We start from the raw sequence: 20,795 nt of genomic DNA, 5'->3' as shown, positions 1-20,795 counted from the left end.
GATACAGCCTTCATCACTAGTTGATCAATTTTTTTTCAAGCTTTATCAAAAATAATGAACGCTGATTAACTACACATTGGAGACGCCTGATGATTTTTCCCCTTTTGCCTGTAAAATTGAACAGCAGGATTGACGCAAATCCATACCGCGGAACCACCGCTGGAGGGCGGTATTGAAGACGACGAACAAGACGCCTGCCCGCAGCACGTACTTTGTCGTCAAAAGAATGTCTCTTTCCATGGGATTGGAGCTGAGAAATCATAGACAGCCTATCGCGCACACAGTGAAATTCAATATTCGTACAGACATGATCACGAACTTGAAGGAGTATGATTATGGTTTTCGTTCACTCACCACCAACAGGAGGCTGTCGAGATTGAGTTAAATTATTCCGAATAAGCATGGCCCTCAAATCTCAAGCCCTCCATCTCTGGTAACTGACATGTTGACTTACATTTCTACTAGCACATAAGATAATAACGAACCATTCATCACTTCATACAAATGACATTAATATTGTCTTTGTTAGATTTTTTTTTATTATTTTGCATCATCGTCAACAAATAAAAAGCAAGCGAAACTTCACAACGGGTGTAACAATGTTTGTACAATAAGTATGGAGTTTTTATCACCTTGACATTCAGTGACTTGAAAACTTCAGTAACTAATAATAAGAGAAATGAAAATTACATTTCTGTGCAATGATGAAAACCACACAAACAAACGAAAAGGACACGGCCGTAAATCTTCAACAGCAACGCACGCAATATGCTAACGGCACGGTTTGTTTCATGCTATATATTTATTTAATTGTTCTGTGTTGTCACGTTACCGCTTTTATCAAAGATACTGCGAATCGTATACTTTGACCATTTCCAAGGCTAGGGAAAACTGTTAAAAACTGATGGATGGCAAGCTTCAAATGTTAGCGCCCTCAATGGCAGATATTGTATTTCTTGCTTTGTACGGAGGCGCCCTTTCGTTCAAACTTCGTATTGCGAGGCTAACATAAGTCTCACTTCAAATGCATTGTTAAATCTGAAACAAGCACACACAAGTAAATGTATTCAACCAAACAAAAAGACAAAGCAAGAAGATTGCATTTGATGTTCTTCTTGACCTGATAATAGATGAGATTTTCTGCAAATGTTGAACTGTTTAAGTTGTGGTTTTAGAGCTTGTTGTGCGACAGCGCCCTCAGAATGTTTGTAAACCTGGGGTCCTTCAATACCTCGCCGCTACTGCTACTGTCTTTCATTCGTTGCAGTAACTGTTGCTTCTTTGTCGCCGCGGACATGTCGGCACCGGCTTGGTTCTCTCGCTCGTGCGCTTTCAATAGAAGATGGGTCGGCAAAGTTCGTGTGATTCGACGAAACAGCTTGTCTCGCTCTTTCTCCTCCTCGGTCAGTTCAACTTCAAACTGTTCATCGTTTTCAGTGACTTCCGACCTGTGTTCCCCAACACCTTTATGCAAGTTCTTTGACTTTTTGTCTTTCTTTTTCTTCCTGGTTTTTCGCCGTTTTCCGACAGTCGCTTCCGCAGTGCCACGGGCTGACTCCTCTTGAAGCAGCGCCTGCATGTCCAGGATCGTCCCCTCACGGAGAATTTCTGGCAAAAATCTTCCGTCCTTGTTGATGGCGAGATTTGAGCGGGAAAGCTCACGTTCTTTGCCTTCATAAAGCAGTGTGTCCTCACTTGTTTTATTTTTCTCCGCTTCTGTTGACTGGAATGATTTCTGCACGCTTGAATTATGCCGACGTCCGGACATATCTGACAGTGGAATTGTCATGAAAGTGGCAGGATTTTTGCTTTCCACTACGGCACTGTATTTTGTGTTTGACTCGTTTTCAGCCGGCTGTTCGTCATTTCTGTCAGAATATGTTTTCTTTGCGATATGATTGTCTTTTGGACCCAGTTTCAACAGGCTGCGTGTCTCTTGTCTTTGTTTTGGCGCCTCGAGTTGTCAGTTCTTGTGTATGGCGAATTGCGTCGTCTGCTCCAACCTCTGCAGTCGCGCCTGTTTTCTCATCTTGCATATTTACTTCAGTCTTTTCCCTTCTGATTGGCGCCTCCTCGTGCGCGTCGCCCTCTTTACCGCGTCGCGCCTTCATACCGGTTACATTTGTCAAACTTCGGGTCAAGGGTTTGACTTTGCCAAGCAATGATTGGTCGGTATCATCGTGACGCTTTGATCCACTGGCGAATATTCCTAGAGCCCGTAGCTTGATTTTAGGAAAACGCGATTTAGTCTTTTCTGAGTCTGGGGACTCTTCCTTTTCCGAAGGATGCGACGTTTCTTCCCCCGGTTTTTTGTGAGTATCGCCGTTGGACTCGGGCAATTCCTCGGACAAGTAAGATGGCCGCTCCTCGGCCTTCGGGAACCTGAGTTCATCATCTTGATCAAACACTTGGCTGATAAAGAAATTTCGCTGGTTCCACGTTAGCACGTTTTCTCGTCTTTTCCTCTCATTTTCTATCAGCGTCAGCTGCCTTGTCAGTCTTCTCTCTTCGGCAGGGTTGTTTGAGGTCAGCACCGAGCCGATGGAGTTGGTTTTGACATTGAACCCGCTGACAATCTTCCGTTTCACTTTCTGTTCCTGCGTGATCTTTGACCCAGCTACTTCTGTTGTCATGGTTTTTTAGACCTGCTAAAACAAACAAAATATGCAAACGGTATAAATAATACATTATAAAAATTGTGAAAAACTCACTATTGCCAAAGATACCGTAATATTTGGAGACTTGTTAACACTCACAAAACTAACAAAACTAATAGTCCGAGTCGAAAGCACTGACTGCTTACCCGCCACCTACCTTTGGGAATTTCAAGCAGACTCAAAAAAAAAAAATAAATAATAAATAAATTACTCTGACCTGATGAATTTTTAGTGTGCCTGAAGAATATAAAAGGGCAGCATTTTTTTTAAAAAAAACTAAAGGGATTGTACAGAGAGGTGTGGAAGGAGTTTTTGACCTCTAAGAAATGCCATTGGTTGCGGCCTTCCAAGGTAAATTGCAATAGAGAGCCTGTCCGATATTTTTTTCGAAAAAGAAATGACTAGTTTGTTCAATGTAAAACAATGCTGTGACTTGTCACTAGAGTGTTACTGTTTGACATGTACAGGTACATCTCAGCCATACAGTTCATTGGCGTTGTATCCCAACCCTTGCTCCATATATATCAAACGTTATTTACACTCCGACGCCTACTTAAAATTCCTTATGATCTCTAAACTCCAAAGGGCACGCTTTTCATTTGCTCCGCCAAATTCCTTTCTTCATTGTGTTGTAATCACGTGACAGATAGATTAAACAAGCTCCTTCTGATCATCGACTCTTTCACTGTAATGAGGGGCTAATGATGTCAGTGATTGTACACAAGATGTCATTGCGAGCTGCTGTCTCCTTATCAACATCGGTATTTATTTCGGAAAACGTGCCGTACACACCGATACGAGGCCCGAGAGAGACCGCTTGTAGTGTTCACGGTGATTTTTACCAAGTCGTTACAGATATGTTTACGCAGTGTTGCCACAACAAACCGAGTGTGTCGAGCTAATAACTTTCGTGATGGAGTTAATGCGTCTGAAACATTGACTGACAAACACCGTTGTGCAAGTCATCGGCAAGTTATCGAATGTGAAATACACGTAGACGAACGGGTCTGACCAGTATATACTTTATTATTAGGCTTTACTATTCTATCAAATGTCGATGACCATATACGTTGCAGGCAGATTGGGTGTCTATAGGCTTTTCAGACTGTTAGAAAGCCATGGGTAATACTCAAAACAACTTTAATTTCAACCTAATCCTTGTTGTATATGCTGAGCAATAAAACATGTTTTTTATCGATCGATCTCTAGAGATATATAGTGCAAGTCCTCCTTACCCACATTCCATCACCGTCCTGTGAATACGTGTGCTACGTGATAAATAAATGCGGATTTCACGACATATAATGGTAAGAGTTCACGAATTCGATTGAAAAAAGACAACAACAAAATAACAACAACAACAATCTCTCTCGAGTTAAACGTTTCGCACCGAAATAAGCGCAGCATGTCTGCGAAGGTAACGTCTTAACCCCGGGGCAGTCGCAGGTTCCCTGTCCTTTGTAAGCTATCGTTGTCTGACAATAGAGCAAGCAGCACAGCGTGACTTCAGAACTCCAAAATGAATAGACATTCTCCACTGGGCCCGAAGTGTTTCGCTATTGTCTGACATTGTTCCTATGGCAACGTCGACTAAACTTTGCATTTAAAGTGATCAAATGAGCAACATGTGTATTCATTACTCGTCGTCAATACAGTGTATCCGGTGTATATTAACGTCGTAATTGTCTTAAGAGGTTGAGGCGGATCGGAGTCGTGTATTTTGGGACCAATTATCCGCTGTAGACTTTACCGACTGTTTTTTTTGTGTTTGTGTTTTGTGGCTGACACCCAGACTTGAGGTGGTACTTCACGTCAGCAAGTACTGGCTAGAGACTATAAAATAGTATTAGTAAATATATACCTAAAATATTTACTCCTATATTGATTGACCTTTCGTCAACAAACATTGCACGCATGCTTGCACAGTAGTTGTAATTTTCAAGTTAAGTGTTGGCAATAAGTCTTATGACGTCACTCACTTGTCCCGAAGTAGGGTACACTGGTTCATGCATTTCATGGCAATTGTTTGAATATTATCACATGAGCAGCAACTGTTTGGCAACGTTCAAACAGATCAGTCACCAATGCCCGAAACACTGAAATTTTCTGAACTTTAAAACATAATCACCGCTGCGCCTACTTTTACCACGAGTACTGACGTAGACAGTGGAGCACGTAGCATAGGGTTTGAGGTATTTTGACAACATCTCAGATAATTATCACCATAAAATTTCAGGGTACAGTTTGGATTGAATTGGATTACATTCTTTAGAATGTAGTACTCGTAAATTACGGTAACAAGCCCGACCAATGCAGAGTCTGCGAGACTGCATTTTTTAACGCCCTATAGTTTTGCGGTGTCTTTCTCCACTAATTGTTGTGACTTCACCTCCACAAGGAAGCAATATGTGCTTGGGAGACGACAATGTGTTACATAAGTTGACATGCCGACAATCAGTTTGTTTTGAAAAGGCCGACACAGGTTACATCATGGTTCAAACATTAGAACTGAATATTTTCACTGTGCTCAGTGAGGAAAACAAACATCGGAGTTTGAAGAAATGCAAATCTTCACTATCAGTTTCAAAATCCACTGACACTTGGATTACTGCGAAACTGCACCCTTGAAGCATTCTTATCATAGTAATCTGCTGGATTATCTCTCCTGATTAATTTTCACAAGGAATAATGATTAACCCCTGATCGAAGTATTTCAGAGATGTGCTGTACTGTGACGATAAAATATGTGGAGCGATGGGGATATCACTGAAACATTGCCAAAGATTCTGTCCTCACTGTCAAACGTTCAAAAAGGTGAGAAATGAATTCCTGGTGAAGCTATGCAGTGATAGGTTTTAGGTATGGCGTTCACTGGTAGATTGTAAAGTTTAATTTGTAGCACGCAATTACATGTAAATATTCAAATTTGAAGCAGGAACAGATTCAGAAAGTTTTATAGGAGCGTTCTTGATAATTCGCTAATATGATAAAATAATAGCAATTTTGAAACTTGCAACACAGCAAGAAATTGAATCTCAATCGCACTTGGCTACAAAATCATGGCTAGGAATATTCATGTTGTCGTGACTTTCGACATAACACGGATTTGTTTTCGGTGTGTTCAGACGATGCCCGAGGCAAGTACAAACACATACAACGACTCAAAGAACATTACGTGTACTTCATTACCCAGGGAATACTTAGAAGTCTAAGAATTACTCAGTGGTAAAAATGAAAGCTTGTGGATCAGTTTAAGCGGTTTTAATATGTGGTCTCAGATGCTTTATATCTCCATCGATTTTTCAGTGCATATTTAAGGACAAAAGTCCACAATATGACTTTGTACAGGCCCTATTAACCTTGTAACCTTAGGAATATCAACAAATTGACATGGTCGTCATATAGTGACGATTTAGCTATTTAAAAACACTTGCGTTTGGATGCAGATTGTGTTAAATTCTTCCTGAAAATGTTGCTTTTAAGCTATCAGATTATTATTAAGCACCTTTATTTGTTCGCACGTCTAGGAACTTGAACTTGTCACCGGGTTAGGATAATCCTTTTACACAGTACTAACTAACAAACGGTGGATTATTTGTACACGTTTTGTCGGCATGGTTTTGCATGTACAGCTGTGATCGCAACACTTGATAAAATAACCCCTTAGACGTGTTGGCTGACGGTCTCTTATCAAACGAGGAAAATGACAACAGACTTTGAACGGTTGCAAATTGTGTCAGCTGACGAAACTGTGATATCGAAAATCGATCGTTTGAGCGGCTGGATAGCAATAATGAAATACATGGGGATTAAAAGACAAACACACTTGTATAAGTTAAGACACGCCATCATAAATTATGAAAACATAGCTTCGGTATACTTTTTTTTATTCTGCAAATTGGTTTGATCGACACAACACGTAGGCAACGTAATCTTAAGGCATATTCCGAAGCCGAGATGCTCGCATTAGTTATGCTGCCAAACAATATCTACACAGTGCCAGACCGTTCTTCGAATGGTTTATCAAATAAACCAATTTATTTTGAGATAAAACGGATAATCACCATGTTGCTGCCAGCCCATCACTACAAACAAAGCGACTAAACTCTGCACTATGTCACAGTGCATACAGCTTACCCTCGTCTGCTTCATGCGGTGAATTTTCACCTCTGTATTGACGGCCAGCTTTGTTACAGTGTTCCTCTGCTCAGATCAACCGGTGGGTTGTGTCAACATTTTGTGTAGCTTTTAGAGACCCCTAGATTAGTAACAGACGCCTCACCCTTGAACTTGATCGTACAATTGTACTGTCGATTCTCACCTTCGAGTTTGCCATCAAGAACGGAATCAGAAGGGCGAATCACTAACCCGAATCGACTTTTAATGTGTAATCATCCTTTAATTATGCCGGTCACCATGACAGCAACTATATCGGGAGAATTCAGTCGAACTTGCTACCTGATCGATCTAATGACTCCGAAATCAACTTGAAGAATAGTCGACGTTCAGGCTTCTTCTTCCTTTTTTCCCCCAAGTGACACGGCAGATTCAATATTCAGAACGGAAATCCAAGTGTTTTACTCGACGACAGAGATCGCACTCCAGTATTTGGCAAAATACACTGCCAGACTCGTTGCTTTCTCCGATATTTCCCAGTTCTAACGCTGTTCGCCGTCCACTGGTCATTTAACAGCCATGGAGTATTAAACTCTTTTGCACGAAAATTGGATGATATCTTCTCCTTGCTCGAGGGCAGTACGACGTTGCCAAACACAGTTTAAAACTACAACAGACCGGCTCTGCCTTGTCCGAGGTGTAACTACGTAACTCTGGGCCCCGAGACACCTGTTGACAAGACTCGGCAGATTGTACAGTTCACTGAATGTTGACCTCACGCTGAGATGCATGCATTGTGGTCCTCACACTGCATTGGGTGTGGACAACAATATACCGGCTATTGTGACTGACACATTACACCGACTTCGACAAGTCTTGGCGAACCATATATCCTTGAAAAGTGCTTGACGTGCCAACGATGACCTTTCGAACTTTATAATTTCGTAGTGCATGCCTACATTTCAGTGGAAACACGAACATTCCTCAACATGAAAGGAGAAACTGACTGACATATAATTATCCTCCTGCACAGAGGAATATAATGAATAACCAATGTTGTGTGCGCACCAGAAAGACAATAGTAGCACGTTCGTCGAATGGCTAAAGGGGGCACAACCGCGGCGACTGTGATAAGTCGAGGGGCGAGGGGTGAAAGATTACACGCCGACTGGCCTGAGTGCTTACCTCTGTTAAGACCAAGTAAAAACGTTCTTTACTTCCCGCAAGGAATCAAAACACCGTAGATGATTTTTCTGTAAAAAAACCTCCTGCTTCTATTAGGCTACTTCAGGAACTTAAACCGACAGTTTGGTTTCTTTATCTATGAGAAAAGTACAGTACAGTGCCTCCGACCAAATAAGCATATAGGCACAAGTTGACCAATATTTTGGGCTTAAGAATGATTGCTATTCTTTTAATTTTTTGGCAAGAGAGTTACCCTATTTGGGTTTTAAGAGTCCGCCGGTGTCTGAGATAAATTCTTCCGAGGAAGCTTGCATGCATGCGTGAAAAAAATGAAATCGTGCAAAAGTGTTTTTAGTTTTTTTTATAGATCTGTCCTTGCTTACCTACGTTACAGACCCGGGTCCCACAGCCAGCAAATTTTATAGACTGGTTTTATCCTAAAAAGTAAACTCATCTCAATTAATGACAACAGCCTCTCTGCCCTTGTCTGAATTAATTATGAATAAGCTTGTCAAATATCATCAGTTTTTGTCACTATATACCTCAAAAATATGTCATGTTGATTACAGAATCCTTAAAATGGCCGTCCCAAATTCCTGGTCATCGCATTGGTGCTAGTTAACGTTGACTGTTCACTTAAGGTAGTATGCTCCTCGAAAGTGAAAGACTTAAACTTTTGCTCTAACTTTCCTCAAGGAATCTTTCAATCATTCTCTTTCTAAATCAAGAATAAAAATAGGGGGTCACCGTGCCAATTTTGGTACTAGAGAAACAAATTACCCAAGATTTACCGATATTAGAAATTCAAAATGGCCGCCAATCCTGTGTTATTTCTATGGAGAAAAATAAAAAACATCGAATTTCGAAAAAGTAAGCCGGTGAAAAGTTTTCTTTCACCAAGAGCTTTAAAATGAACCCCCACATGTGGTATATCAGAAGAGAATTGTAAAAGTTTGAGAGTTCGAATGTCTGTCCCCGAGGTGCGTTCTACCTTAATTTTAGCCCCTCTTCTTCTGTCGTTTGCTCAGTCGTGAATAGAAAAAAAAAACAACCCTTTAAACGTGTAAGTAGGATTATGTACAATGGCCATAGGGACTGTTATTGTTGCCTTTAATGTGTACTGAGTCTGTATACTTCGAATATAAAGTGTCATTGACTTCAAAACTGTGTAATAATCACATTCTGGACAAACTTTTCGAGTTTAAATTCATCATGCATCTGTTAAGATATCGATGAGTCTTTTCAATCTGTTAAGATATCTGTTGAGATACATTTTATGACGATACGACTTTGATGTGGCAGATTTGTGGTACATGACTTGTTATGGCGTAAACAAGCACCGCAAACTGCATTTCAATTGTGGTTAGTGGTGTTGGGATCTTCCAACAGTGTATGTTTGAGGTGCAGGCAGAACACGCTTGCTTATTTATATTCCAGAATCAACCATCCTCTGTTTTACCGTTCAGCCATGTTAATATCTGTGCAAGAACGGCAATGCTGCACATTTTCCACTCTATGCAAGTAAGTTTTTTCTACATTGTGGTGGGGGCGGCGGCTTTACTTGCTAAACAGGCCGTTGCGTTATGATTTTCTTCTACCCTGTCAAAAATGTCAAATCCGAACTATTTCTGTTTCACTTTTACATGCCACGAAGTTTTCGTCACCGCAGTAAACTCCTCGCTTGGCTGGAGAACAAGCCTTGTGCTGCCCTCTTACTATGGTTTCTGAATTATGCAGTGCTAGCCTGTCTTGGCAAAGGTCAATCCAAAGAGAGTTACGGTCAGCTCAGGTCAATCCGAACCAAGCGAGGTCAGGCTGTAATGTTCAGACTGAGAACAAACTTTGATATGAGTTTTAATATCTCGTAAAGACAATTGGTCGTTATAGCAACCGTGTAAATTATCGGATAAACCCGTACGCTACCGTCGACCGACGAGGCACCTAAAGTCAAAACGCGTTCTAGCTTATCAATATATGTCAGGAGGTGCACTAGACTATTGAAGAGTATATCCAAGTCACGTGACTTGGGTTTTACCAGCTTGAACGACAATGATAAGGGGGCCTCGAGTGTTGGCGTGCGTGGGGTTCCGAAACACAAATCTGCTTGTGAAACTTACTACAGTCGATCACACAATACTTTGGAAATACCCGTCTTGCTAATATATGATAGGACCAGCGTAGATCGAATATATTCTACAAAACTATCAGAGAAGTTAAAAAGACACACAAAGACAGATGAGTAACGGTGCATAAATATTCACTATGAAACAACAAATGTACCACGTGATCAAGTCGCCAAACGAGCTCCCTGACTACAATTCCAATACTATCGAAACTGGAACAGCCAGCAAAAAATTGTGAACACTGTGACTCGCCGTCTGCTGCAGTAGCAGCCAGCATGACCTGGTTCAAATGAACAAAGGTATATTCTGGTGAATCATATGTCATGTGAACATCGGACCCTATCTGATTGGTCAGAACAGTCACGTGACAATAACTAGAGTCTGCAGAACACGACGACAAGACGGATCTCTCAATAGTATACCCGACTCATCGTCTAGCAGAACACTCAGCGTATTGGCATTGAAAATCGGCAAGGTGAGACATGAAACTCTAATCTACTCGACATAAATGCCGTTATTTTGTCACAGAATGCCTGTTCTACATATTCCGTAGATATTGTCCTGACTCTCGATTTATATTTTTGGTAAGTAATTTCCGCATTGTTTGTACGCCATGACTCTCACATAGTCCCGACGCAGCAGGCCTTGTATACGGAAGATTTATGTACAATGCGCGGCAAGCTACTTGACGAGTCCTAATTGTAATGAACTACACATTAAATGAGTGTCTATCCACATTCAGTGTAAGTTACTGTAATTACGTTTTTCACCATATCTGTTTCTGGCCTTTAAGGTGCTTCTCTCCAAAACTTGAGTTTTCTAATTGAAAAACACGAAACATTAAATTGGGCGAGGGTCGGTGAACAAAGATTTATAATCCGAGATCGAGTATGGTCAACATAGTTGTACGTTTCATACGTACTATGAGTCGAGCACTGCCAGACGACAAAAAGGGACAACTGTGGTATGCCGAAACGCATGCCACATGTTCCGATGAGTAATTCTCGGTAAGACGTCGCATGGATATGAATAGTTTGCTAAAAACGTCAAACCCTTGCATTTCTGATGACTTGACTGATACAGATCAATAGTTCAGATTAACTTTTAAAAGTGTAACTTACCGTCCAAGGTTAAATTTAACAAAACGTGGTAATTTTAATTATAGAGTAGTTACAAGGAAAACAGACAAATTTAATGAACTATCCAAAATAGGAATGCTAATTGAAGGTGGCATTTATTACTTCCCTGGTTCTAAATGACAGTCGCGATTAACTTGTCTTTTCTCCAAATTCATCCATTCTACTCCAAGGATCGCATGAAACATATTCTACGAATCCACGTTGGACAAACTACATAATCTTCTGGAGACAGATAACACAATGGGCGGCAGAGACGTCCACGAGGTAAGATAATATATTACCAAAATTATGTCTTCGTAAACTTGACATCCGCACAGCAATGTAATATGTTGGGCATATTGAATGAGGGATGACGTAGAAACGTTTTGAATCAAAGTGAGGAAACTGTTTCACTGGGTGATATTAAATATATTACATCCAATTATGGTATCAGCTCGTTCGTGGCTGATCATTAGATAATGACTGATACTCCCTGCGATATACTTATTTAATTACAGTCATATGAAAGAGAATTTTCCGATCATGATGGCCGTATTCCAGGTAAGTGTAATTTATAAAACTATGTCTTTACACATAAGAAAACCTACTGTGCTATCTTTTAACGATGCGAAAATAACATTTTAATGTGATTTTTTATTAAAACCTTGCTTTCGCAATAATGCTACTAGGTTGTCAAACGACAAAAATTGAGTCCCGTTTATAGACGCCCAGATAACAACATTTCAGGAATCTTTCCTGTACGTACAATTTGTGGTACATCCCTCTAACTAACCATGGAATGGGAGCAGGGTTTTTAAACTGCTGTTTTGACCTATTTTACTTAGGCTACACGGACTGTGACCACACACACATACAACTTCTTACCTTGTACAACGGTAACCTCATAAGCAGAGAAGAAAATTGCTGACTTAATATTGTTGTCTGGCTGATTTATATGGGAGTTCATTGTAGAGATAAACGTGATTTAGCAAAAGAAAATACAGACAGAGCTCGTACATGAAAGAGATTGGCAGTTTAATGATAACATATTTTAAAATATCAATGAATGCGTCGACAGCGGTAACACTTGTGTGAACTTATATTTACGTCTTATATCAAGGCACAGAGACGACTTATGGTCCTTCAGATAACAGTTATCTGATCTAAAATTGTTTAGACAGTAATCCACCGTTAAATTCTCATGGTATCTTCTAATCCTAGAGGAAGGTGATTCCTTGTACTAGTGCGTTTGACTGCAAAGGAGAGAGTAATAGTTTATCAACACGTTCTGAAAAAAGTTCATTTTTGAATGTTTTGTTCTCACAGAAGTCTATCAACCCCAAGCGTCAGCATATCAATGGCCGGGACAACTCTCAGACCATCAGTCTTCCCAGAATGTTAATATGTGGCCAACAAATCAATTTATCCAAGGAACTTCTAGTCCTGGCTTTCTTGGAAGTCAACCACCAACACCGGCATATCATCACAATATCGAGCAATTGCCAACTTTCTCGCAGAATCCTTATTTGATACCAGGTAAACAAACACACCACTTAGCGACATACCATTTCAGAAATGTCATTTTTGAATATGAAGTTTAACATGCATTATAGCACCTTTTCGGCCACCAAAGGCACTGGTATCTACCTTACAAAGTCTTCAATTAGAAAAAGTGACTCAATCTGAAGTTTCAGTTCAGTTATGCCAGGATATTTTTGTATCATGGCATAAGGAGTATATACCAGAAGATACCTATACAAGAAAATTTTTCCTCTGTATGTATGCATCTCATTATTATTTGTTCAAAACTATTTTGATAGAGGAATGACGATGCAGTTAGCTGGAGACAACTGCCTTAAGTATATGACGTTAGGTACAACACACTCAAACAATATCGGCTGTATTTATAGTGTACACATGAGTAAACACCAGCCGTAAATAACCATTTTAACAAGTAACAATGACGTCGATTGCAAGTTGTTGTTAAGGTAGAATGCGCCTCGGGGACAGATATTCGGACTCTCAACTTTTTGCAGTTCTTTTCTGATATACCACTTGTGGGGGTTCGTTTTGAAGCTCTTGGTGTAAGAAAACTTTTCCTAGGCTAAGTTTTTCGAATTTCGAAAATATTAAACACAGGGATGTCGCCATATTTAAATATCGGTAAATCTTTGGTTGTTAGTTTCTATAGTACCAATATTTGCTCGGTGATCCCTGATTTTTATTTTTGATTTTGAAAGAGAATGGTTGCGAGATTCCTTAAGAAAAGTTTGAGAAAAATTTTAAGTCTTTCACTTTTTAGGCGCATACTACTTTTATGCCCTTAAGAACAACACCTAATTTGCCTTTGGAAAGAGTTATATCAAAAACGTAATTTATAAATCATTTTACGCTGTTAAAAGCTGATGGTTGGTGTTTGCTACCATTAGAAACATTGGAATTTGTGTGTGTAGTATTCGTCTGATTGGGTTTCTTACAAAACACAGGTCACCAAACTTATGTTGAAAGTTCTCCATTCATATCGCCTTTCGTGAATCAAACGTTTACGCCAATTGGTCAACAACCTTCTTGGGCAACGCAAGAACAACAAATCCGAATCCAAGGACCGCAAAACTGGACTGCTCCAATTCAACCGTTCCCACATAGTAACACCGAGTTTACACAGTCTGAATCGATGCCCATATACTCCGGGCCCAGAATGGAGCAACAGCCTATCGGCACCACAAAGTTCATTGGAAAGCAGCGCAAGCTACAAGGTCAGTATCAATGCAAGACTAAGAATGTCTGCCGTTCGAAAATATGATAGCTACTGGGTATTGTGTGATATAACAAAATATCAAAAGACTCACATCTACGCCCATAAAAGTTGTGAGTAAGATTCGTGCCAAACATTGTGCCAACGATGATGGATTATCTGTGACCCTATTTATGTATTTTTTGAAAGCCTATATATCTTGGAAAATGCCGCGAGATTTGCATTTTGTAATCGCAGGCACATGATACACATCAAAGTAAATGATTAAGAATACAAGCCTCAGCATTTGTCATAACCTATTCGTTCTGAAAATATGTAATACCGTGAATTTCAAAATAGCTTGGAATTACAACGTGCTTGGGTGAGAAGAAAAAAACATTTCTGGCGACAGAAAATAAACGCCACCTGCGTTCATTACAAACGTTCTCCTGTGATAGATTTTGCAACACTTTAATCCAATACGACGTTCACTGTGCCACAGTCAACATCGTCAGTGTCCCAATCACATGTACACCGACTGTGCCTTTATCTCATTTCCCGGCTATGAAACTGCACAGAACGCTAACGAAAGTTTTTTTCTCGATACAGTGTGTACGGGTCGACACAACGGATTTCTCGAAATGAACGTTCTGTAAGTGAAAACAGTGGACGTCTTATTGGGTTAAATTGTTGCAAAATCTATCAAAGGAGAGCGTTTGCAATGGATGCAGTTGGCGTTATTTTCCATCGCCAGAAACGTTTTTCTAATCACCCAAGCACGTTGTAATTCCAAGTTAGTTTGAAATTCACTAGATATGGGTTCCAAGCTATGGTTTTGTCGAGAATTCACCGTTTGAAAAGTGCCGAATACTTCTCCTTCAAACTTAAGATTAATTGAGTCAATCAGAGATTGCATTTTCAATAGGACGAAAGAAATGATATTCTTCAAATAAAAGACCGTGTATGTTGTTATAGAAAATATGAATAAGTTTTAAAATTTAAGGTTTTCTTTGTTTCGTATTTATTTCGAATATTTTTTCATTGTACATATTACCAGCAATTGTCAAACGATCAGTCATGACCTAAAGCATATGATAGGAAAGCGCTCTTTTACATTCTTTTACGATTCATTTTCCGTATCGATTTGCTCTCTTGAATATTCAGAAAATCGTTATGAAGTCGCCAAGCAGAGTTATCTCGGATATTAGACCTGTTGGTCGCAAGAAACGGATAAGACTAATTTACAAATATGCGAAAGCAGGATTTATGTTTATGATCTTTGGTTGTTTTCCAAAATTTAAGTGTTGCTACCATACTCTCAGTAATCGTTTGAGGAGAAACACTGAAATAGTTATTGAATCTCCATTGGAAATGGTGAACTAATGAGTATCGGAAATTATCTACACTGTGTAAAACTTTTGTTGATAGAATGGCTTATGGATATGATACTAGTGATAGTATTTGCGTCGTGCTGGCTTTTCCAAGTATAATAAATTGAGTCTTCAAGCCATGTACGATGTTTGTTCCAAGATTGATCTCTGACTAAAACTGGTGACAGAAGGCTTGAAAATATTGCATTTAAAAAGTAAAAAGAAAAGTACAAAGTCATTGATATGTTTTTATAGCGACTCATGTTTAAGCATTTTATCTCCTTCACATGCAGGCAGTGACTGGTCTGTCCAGTTATTGGGTACAGTAGATTGCGGTACAGAACCGGGGCAGTTTAATGAGCCATATGGTGTCGCGTGGCATGGGGACCGCCTTTTGGTTTGTGACACAAACAACCATCGCATACAGATACTCAATATGAATAACGTCGTCATTGGTATCGTGCAATTTGGTCAGTTTCCACAACCATTCAAACCAGTCAGCGTAACTATATCACCTCAAGGCTGTCCCATCATTGCTGATGCAGGGAACCAGCAAATTCTTGTTTGCAACGAAAATCTCGACATAATACAAACAATTCCTCAAACGGCAGACGTTGATCTTAGAAGCATCACGGCGATTGGAAGGTTTGTATACGGATGTGACTGGAATGGTTATGCTGTACTAAAATACAATATCGAAGATGGAAAAGTGATGGCAAAGGTCAGAGGTCAGTTCGGTTGGCCTCACACGGCGGTTGCAACAGCCAACAATCGTGTTCTGGTCTCAGACTACAAAAAACATGCCATTCACGTGTTGGATGCTGATTTGAACCTTCATGCATCACATTGCTCTAAAGGTACAGATAGTGGCCAGGTGCAGTGTCCAAGGGGCATTGATGTAGACTCGCATGGAAACATTTACATCTGTGACTACAGGAATCATAGGATTGCTAAATTCGGGTCAGATTGGCGGTTTGTTTGTAATTTGTTTGAAGGTGACGTGGCATGGCCATTCCAGATTGCCGTCAATAATTTTAACACAACATCAATTGCTGTCACACCAGGTTTTAGTGGGAAGTCCTACCACCAACTTAGGGTGTACACTCTGCCAACATAGAGTATTAATAGCAGAGCGGAAAACTCCATGACACAAATCGTATCATTTTGTGACCTATCCGCGTGTCACAAATCAAACTGACATGTACTGTAAAACGAGTTCATACGAAGAGATGTACATTCTTGATCACTTACAGATTGAGCAAAGGGTAGTATAAAACCAGGTGATGTACATCGTAATTTTACAGAATGTTCATTGCTGTAACTACGATGCGTTCATAAACGCACCTCGGTCAGCTCAGCTTAATATGGAGTGAATTATAAAAAACACGTGCATGTTCACCGAGAAAAAGAAAAAAAATCAAAAAATCTAGAATAACAGTCTCGAATAGTACAAGAATCGTGCATTTAATTTTTTTATTTTCCCGCAATAAGTGATTGTGTATTCTTTGTGTTGCTTTTGCAATGTGATATTTATTTTGCAACATGAACGAAGTAGTTTCCAAGAAATGAAAAGATACTTATCAAGTCATATCATTAGCAACTTGACAATGACCTTTTGTACTGTAGTTCGGCGTGGCGAAGATATACATAAGCTATTACTCGATGAATCAGTTTGTCTTCTTTATCGAACCTCTCACAGTATAACTTAATGCGTTATACTTTGAAAATGAAATACTTATACATTACTTATGTTAAAACTATGCTGTCTTTTGACATTAAAGTTATCTTATTTCAAAAATCTTGATTTCGTATGCTTGATCTCCCAATAACCCGTTGACATACAAGGTGATAAACATTACTCATCCAAGTTCTATATCTGGAATCTCCCTCTCATATTAAGCAAATTAATTTAACCGTCATATAACTATCTATATAGGTGCACAATGTATTTTAATAGTGTTCTATTTTCATTTTTCACTGTTCTAAGACGATTCCCTCTTTTATTTCGGTATTTTACGATATCAGAAAGTATGCACCGTGGGGCAGTGGTAAGGGTACCGGTCTCACTACCCGGTAGGTCCAGAGTAACGACCTCACTGTTAGAGGATGGGAGTTCCTGACTCTACCAACATAGTGTTGTGCCCTTGAGCAAGGCACTTTACACCTCATTGCTCCCTTGGGTAATGGATTATGGGTACCTCATCCTGTAATTTCACAATGCCTGTTGGATGATTTTTATTAAAATAAAAATAAAGTAAAATGATACCAAGAGAATAGAGAAATCTTTTTATATCCGATTCCATGAAGGAATGCTTCAGTTCTGGTATGTTCCTTGCAACAGTGTAGCATCAAAATACGAATAGATCAAAATACATCTACAGGTAAAGATAAGAATGAATTATAATCATTTTTGCAAAGAAGAGCAGAATAGAGTACAGTAAGAACAAAATACAAAAAGGCACAAATATGAAGTATAAAAAATCAAGGACAATATTGTACACACTTTACATCGGGTTTACGGGGGATATACATTAACGAAACTGCAAAAATCATTTTGGGTAACCATGTGCAAAAACAAAATATCAATATTTTCCCACAGGCACTCGAAATTTAAAGTGATTGCCATCAATGTGTTAACTATATGGCGAAAAATCAAATATTCGGTTTTTACAAATATACAGCTAGGAAATCTGCATTGATTTCACGTTCTTCATGATAACGAACGGATACAATCTGTTGACTACAAAACTACTATTACAGTAATGTTTAAAGTCTAATCTGTCTTACGCTCGGTTACTTGCACAGTACCGTATTACCAAAGCTCTTAAAAACAAAAGGGAGTTTTCCAAACTAAAGAATCCTGGTTAATCATGTAAATTTCACCCAGAACTCTCCCCTGAGATTTAACAAATGATGGCTTCACTTTAGGTACAACCTTACTTGTAACTTGTTCCTTTGTAATATTTTATCCTTGAATATAAAGGTACATGTCCAAAATGTTTTCTTTTAGTTGTATCTATGTATTCAGACTTTTAATGAACCTGTAAGTGGGACTCGTTTCCTTTAGGTAAATTGGGTGGTTGGGTAGTTGGAGAGGTAGGTAGGTAGGTAGGTAGGTAGGTAGGTAAGTGAAAGAGTGTGACACAAACTAAATAGGCTTCAGAGGAAATAAGGTTTTATGACGACTACAAAAAGAAAATTAAGGGTCTACGTCACCACTCTAGTGTTTGTGTATGTTTCTTGTGATATTTGTAATAGTGTTATATACGGTAGTTTTCGCTTTCTATCTGTTTTTATGTATATCTTTTTAAATTTTAATCTGACCGCTGTCGAACAAAGAATTGCCCACATTTTTGGGATAATAAAGAGCTATTGTATTGTATGGTATCGTCGTCATAAAAATTCTATTCCAACACTTTTTTATCAGTTAAATGTTTTTGCGAAGATGTTGAAACTATAACTAATGAAGGAAGGTCACATATAACCCAACTTGAAAACAAATTTAGATCACGTCGACTGTATTCAAACCGTTTAAGCATGACATGTGACTCTACAAATTCATGTTTACACGCCGAATTTGAATAAAAGAATTCCTGTTTATGGTCGGCTTTTGCCTTGGTCCAGAGTGATAGACGTTCAACAGGACGACGGAGACTGTCCCAATTCAAACACTGAGCTCCATGGTGTAGGGCAGGTGATAAGTGTCAGTTGAGTGATCAACAAATGTTTTTCTTAAGGTAGAACGCGCCTCGGGGACAAATATTCGGACTCTCAAATCTCTACAATTCTTTTTGTGATACACTACTTGTGGAGGCTCATTTTATTTGGCTCTTGGAAAAAGAAAACGTTTCACCGTCTAAGTTTTTCGAATATCTGAAAGTTAATTTTCCCCCTTATCGCAAAAATGTTAGGCAGTCTGATTCACTTGTTCTAAACTTTGCACGGTGACCCCAGATTTTTTGTTGTTTTGATTTCATAAGAAATCTAGAATGGTTGAAATTTTCATTGATTTCTTTTCACCAGGTTGATTTGTTATGACGTTTATCATATACCCATGGCCATATCGCTACGTCCATGTGACGTTTACCTTGAAATATCAGCAGTGATACTTTATGGTGAAGGTGGAAATATAAACGAATAACGTCATCATTTCTGGAGAGTTCCCGGACTACATTGCACTGGATAGTAAACAAAGTAAACAAACATAACGGCTGCCGCTCTGCGACTACGATGTGATGTTGCCGATATAAAAAGTTGAACGGCTTTGAGGAACGAGAATATTTCGGGTAGCTAAATATGGGAATAATATACTGAATCTTGTTATTTTATCCCGTTGTTCTTTCGTAAAAGTTCTTGAAATTTTAAAAGCAAACTCTAGTAAATTGTCTGCCTTTGTACGGCACAGTCGACCTCGTGACAGGTAGTACGTGCCTGACGTGACACCTGATATCGCACGCTACAGCCCCTGTCGATATGACAATTCTCAGTATAGGCCTAAATAAACAAAACTGGCGCCTCTCTCGATCTCCGCTCCATACGACGATAGAGAGCTATCGAAATCAGGTCAGATTTACAGCAGACGAAATGTATGATCCGTAACAAATGTATTTTTTCTTTTTGGTTTCAGTGGGATATTAGGATTTTTTACCGCCCGATGTTGACTTCTTCGTACAGCTTGTGAACTCAGACTGGTTACACAAATATTTCTGTACTTATGCAAAAGGTGGATTGAAAGCAGGGTCCGAAAATTTTATTTCTATCATTTGTAAAATTCTGGGCACGAGTATTTGATAAAGAGGTTAGTACCCAGTATCGCCTGTTCCTTGCGTCGTATCTGCATTCGTGTCATTTGTGCTCTGTCAGACACTCGATTTCGCCTCGTGTCTGACACAGCACAAATGGCATTTATGCTGATACTACACAGCAGGAGCAGGCGATATTGGGTAACAGCTTCTTATTGCTCTGCGACACTGTCAGCAATAGAGAAGTTAGAGATACATAAAGTCTGGTTTATATTGCTAGATATTTTTGCCTGTGAATTAGCATATCATCATCAACTCGGACACTCAGATAACCAACACTCTGAAGTGAACAACAGCGACTTGCGCTCCAAATACATATTAAATATATACATGAAACCAGCGAAATTCTTTGTCATCCAAGCTGCGTCAGATGTACGCACAATAACTAGGCTGAAATAACTCAAACAAACAGTGGTCTATTTAGGGACACAATATTCTCGAACACACAATAAACCAGTGTGGACAAAAGATACATTGTTAGTCCAAAGTACTCCAGTTAGGTCATAACCTCAGTTTCTATTACAGTAGAACGAGTGAAAATTTCCTCACCATCACAGAGATCAGGGCGTATCATTTTAGGGTTTCTCCACTGTCACTCGATTGTCCATTTATGTATGAGCGCGATAACTTTAAAAAGTTTTGCTAAGGTTATGTATATAAAATATTTTGTAGATTATGCAAAGTCATGTA

The 20,795-nt window shown here is 39.3% G+C and overlaps 2 protein-coding genes across 3 annotated transcripts; one reads left to right on the top strand and one right to left on the bottom strand.

Moving 5' to 3' along the window:
• Positions 1–536: 536 nt before the first annotated feature.
• LOC139129628 (uncharacterized) lies at positions 537–8,954 on the bottom strand. Of its 2 annotated transcripts, none has more exons than XM_070695291.1 (2): positions 6,795–7,488; positions 537–2,645 (listed from the first exon to the last, which is right to left on the bottom strand). In XM_070695291.1, exon 2 carries the CDS (start codon positions 1,787–1,789, stop codon positions 1,172–1,174), a length of 618 nt encoding a protein of 205 aa, XP_070551392.1. In that variant the 5' UTR covers positions 1,790–2,645; positions 6,795–7,488; the 3' UTR covers positions 537–1,171. The 2 variants fall into 2 exon arrangements, with proteins under 2 accessions (XP_070551392.1, XP_070551391.1); XM_070695290.1 differs by having other exon boundaries at positions 1,505–2,645; positions 6,795–8,954.
• A 1,493-nt stretch (positions 8,955–10,447) lies between these two features.
• Positions 10,448–17,095, top strand: LOC139129621 (uncharacterized). Its single transcript, XM_070695282.1, has 6 exons — positions 10,448–10,556; positions 11,391–11,484; positions 11,718–11,760; positions 12,526–12,735; positions 13,686–13,955; positions 15,597–17,095. Exons 2-6 carry the CDS (start codon positions 11,461–11,463, stop codon positions 16,418–16,420), a joined length of 1,371 nt encoding a protein of 456 aa, XP_070551383.1. The 5' UTR covers positions 10,448–10,556; positions 11,391–11,460; the 3' UTR covers positions 16,421–17,095.
• The last annotated feature ends 3,700 nt before the right edge of the window (positions 17,096–20,795 follow it).

Source organism: Ptychodera flava, chromosome 3 (assembly GCF_041260155.1).
Source record: "Ptychodera flava strain L36383 chromosome 3, AS_Pfla_20210202, whole genome shotgun sequence".
NCBI classification, from domain to species: domain Eukaryota; kingdom Metazoa; phylum Hemichordata; class Enteropneusta; family Ptychoderidae; genus Ptychodera; species Ptychodera flava.
The sequence above is the reverse complement of the archived record's forward strand: the minus strand, read 5'-3'. Positions and strand labels throughout refer to the sequence as shown.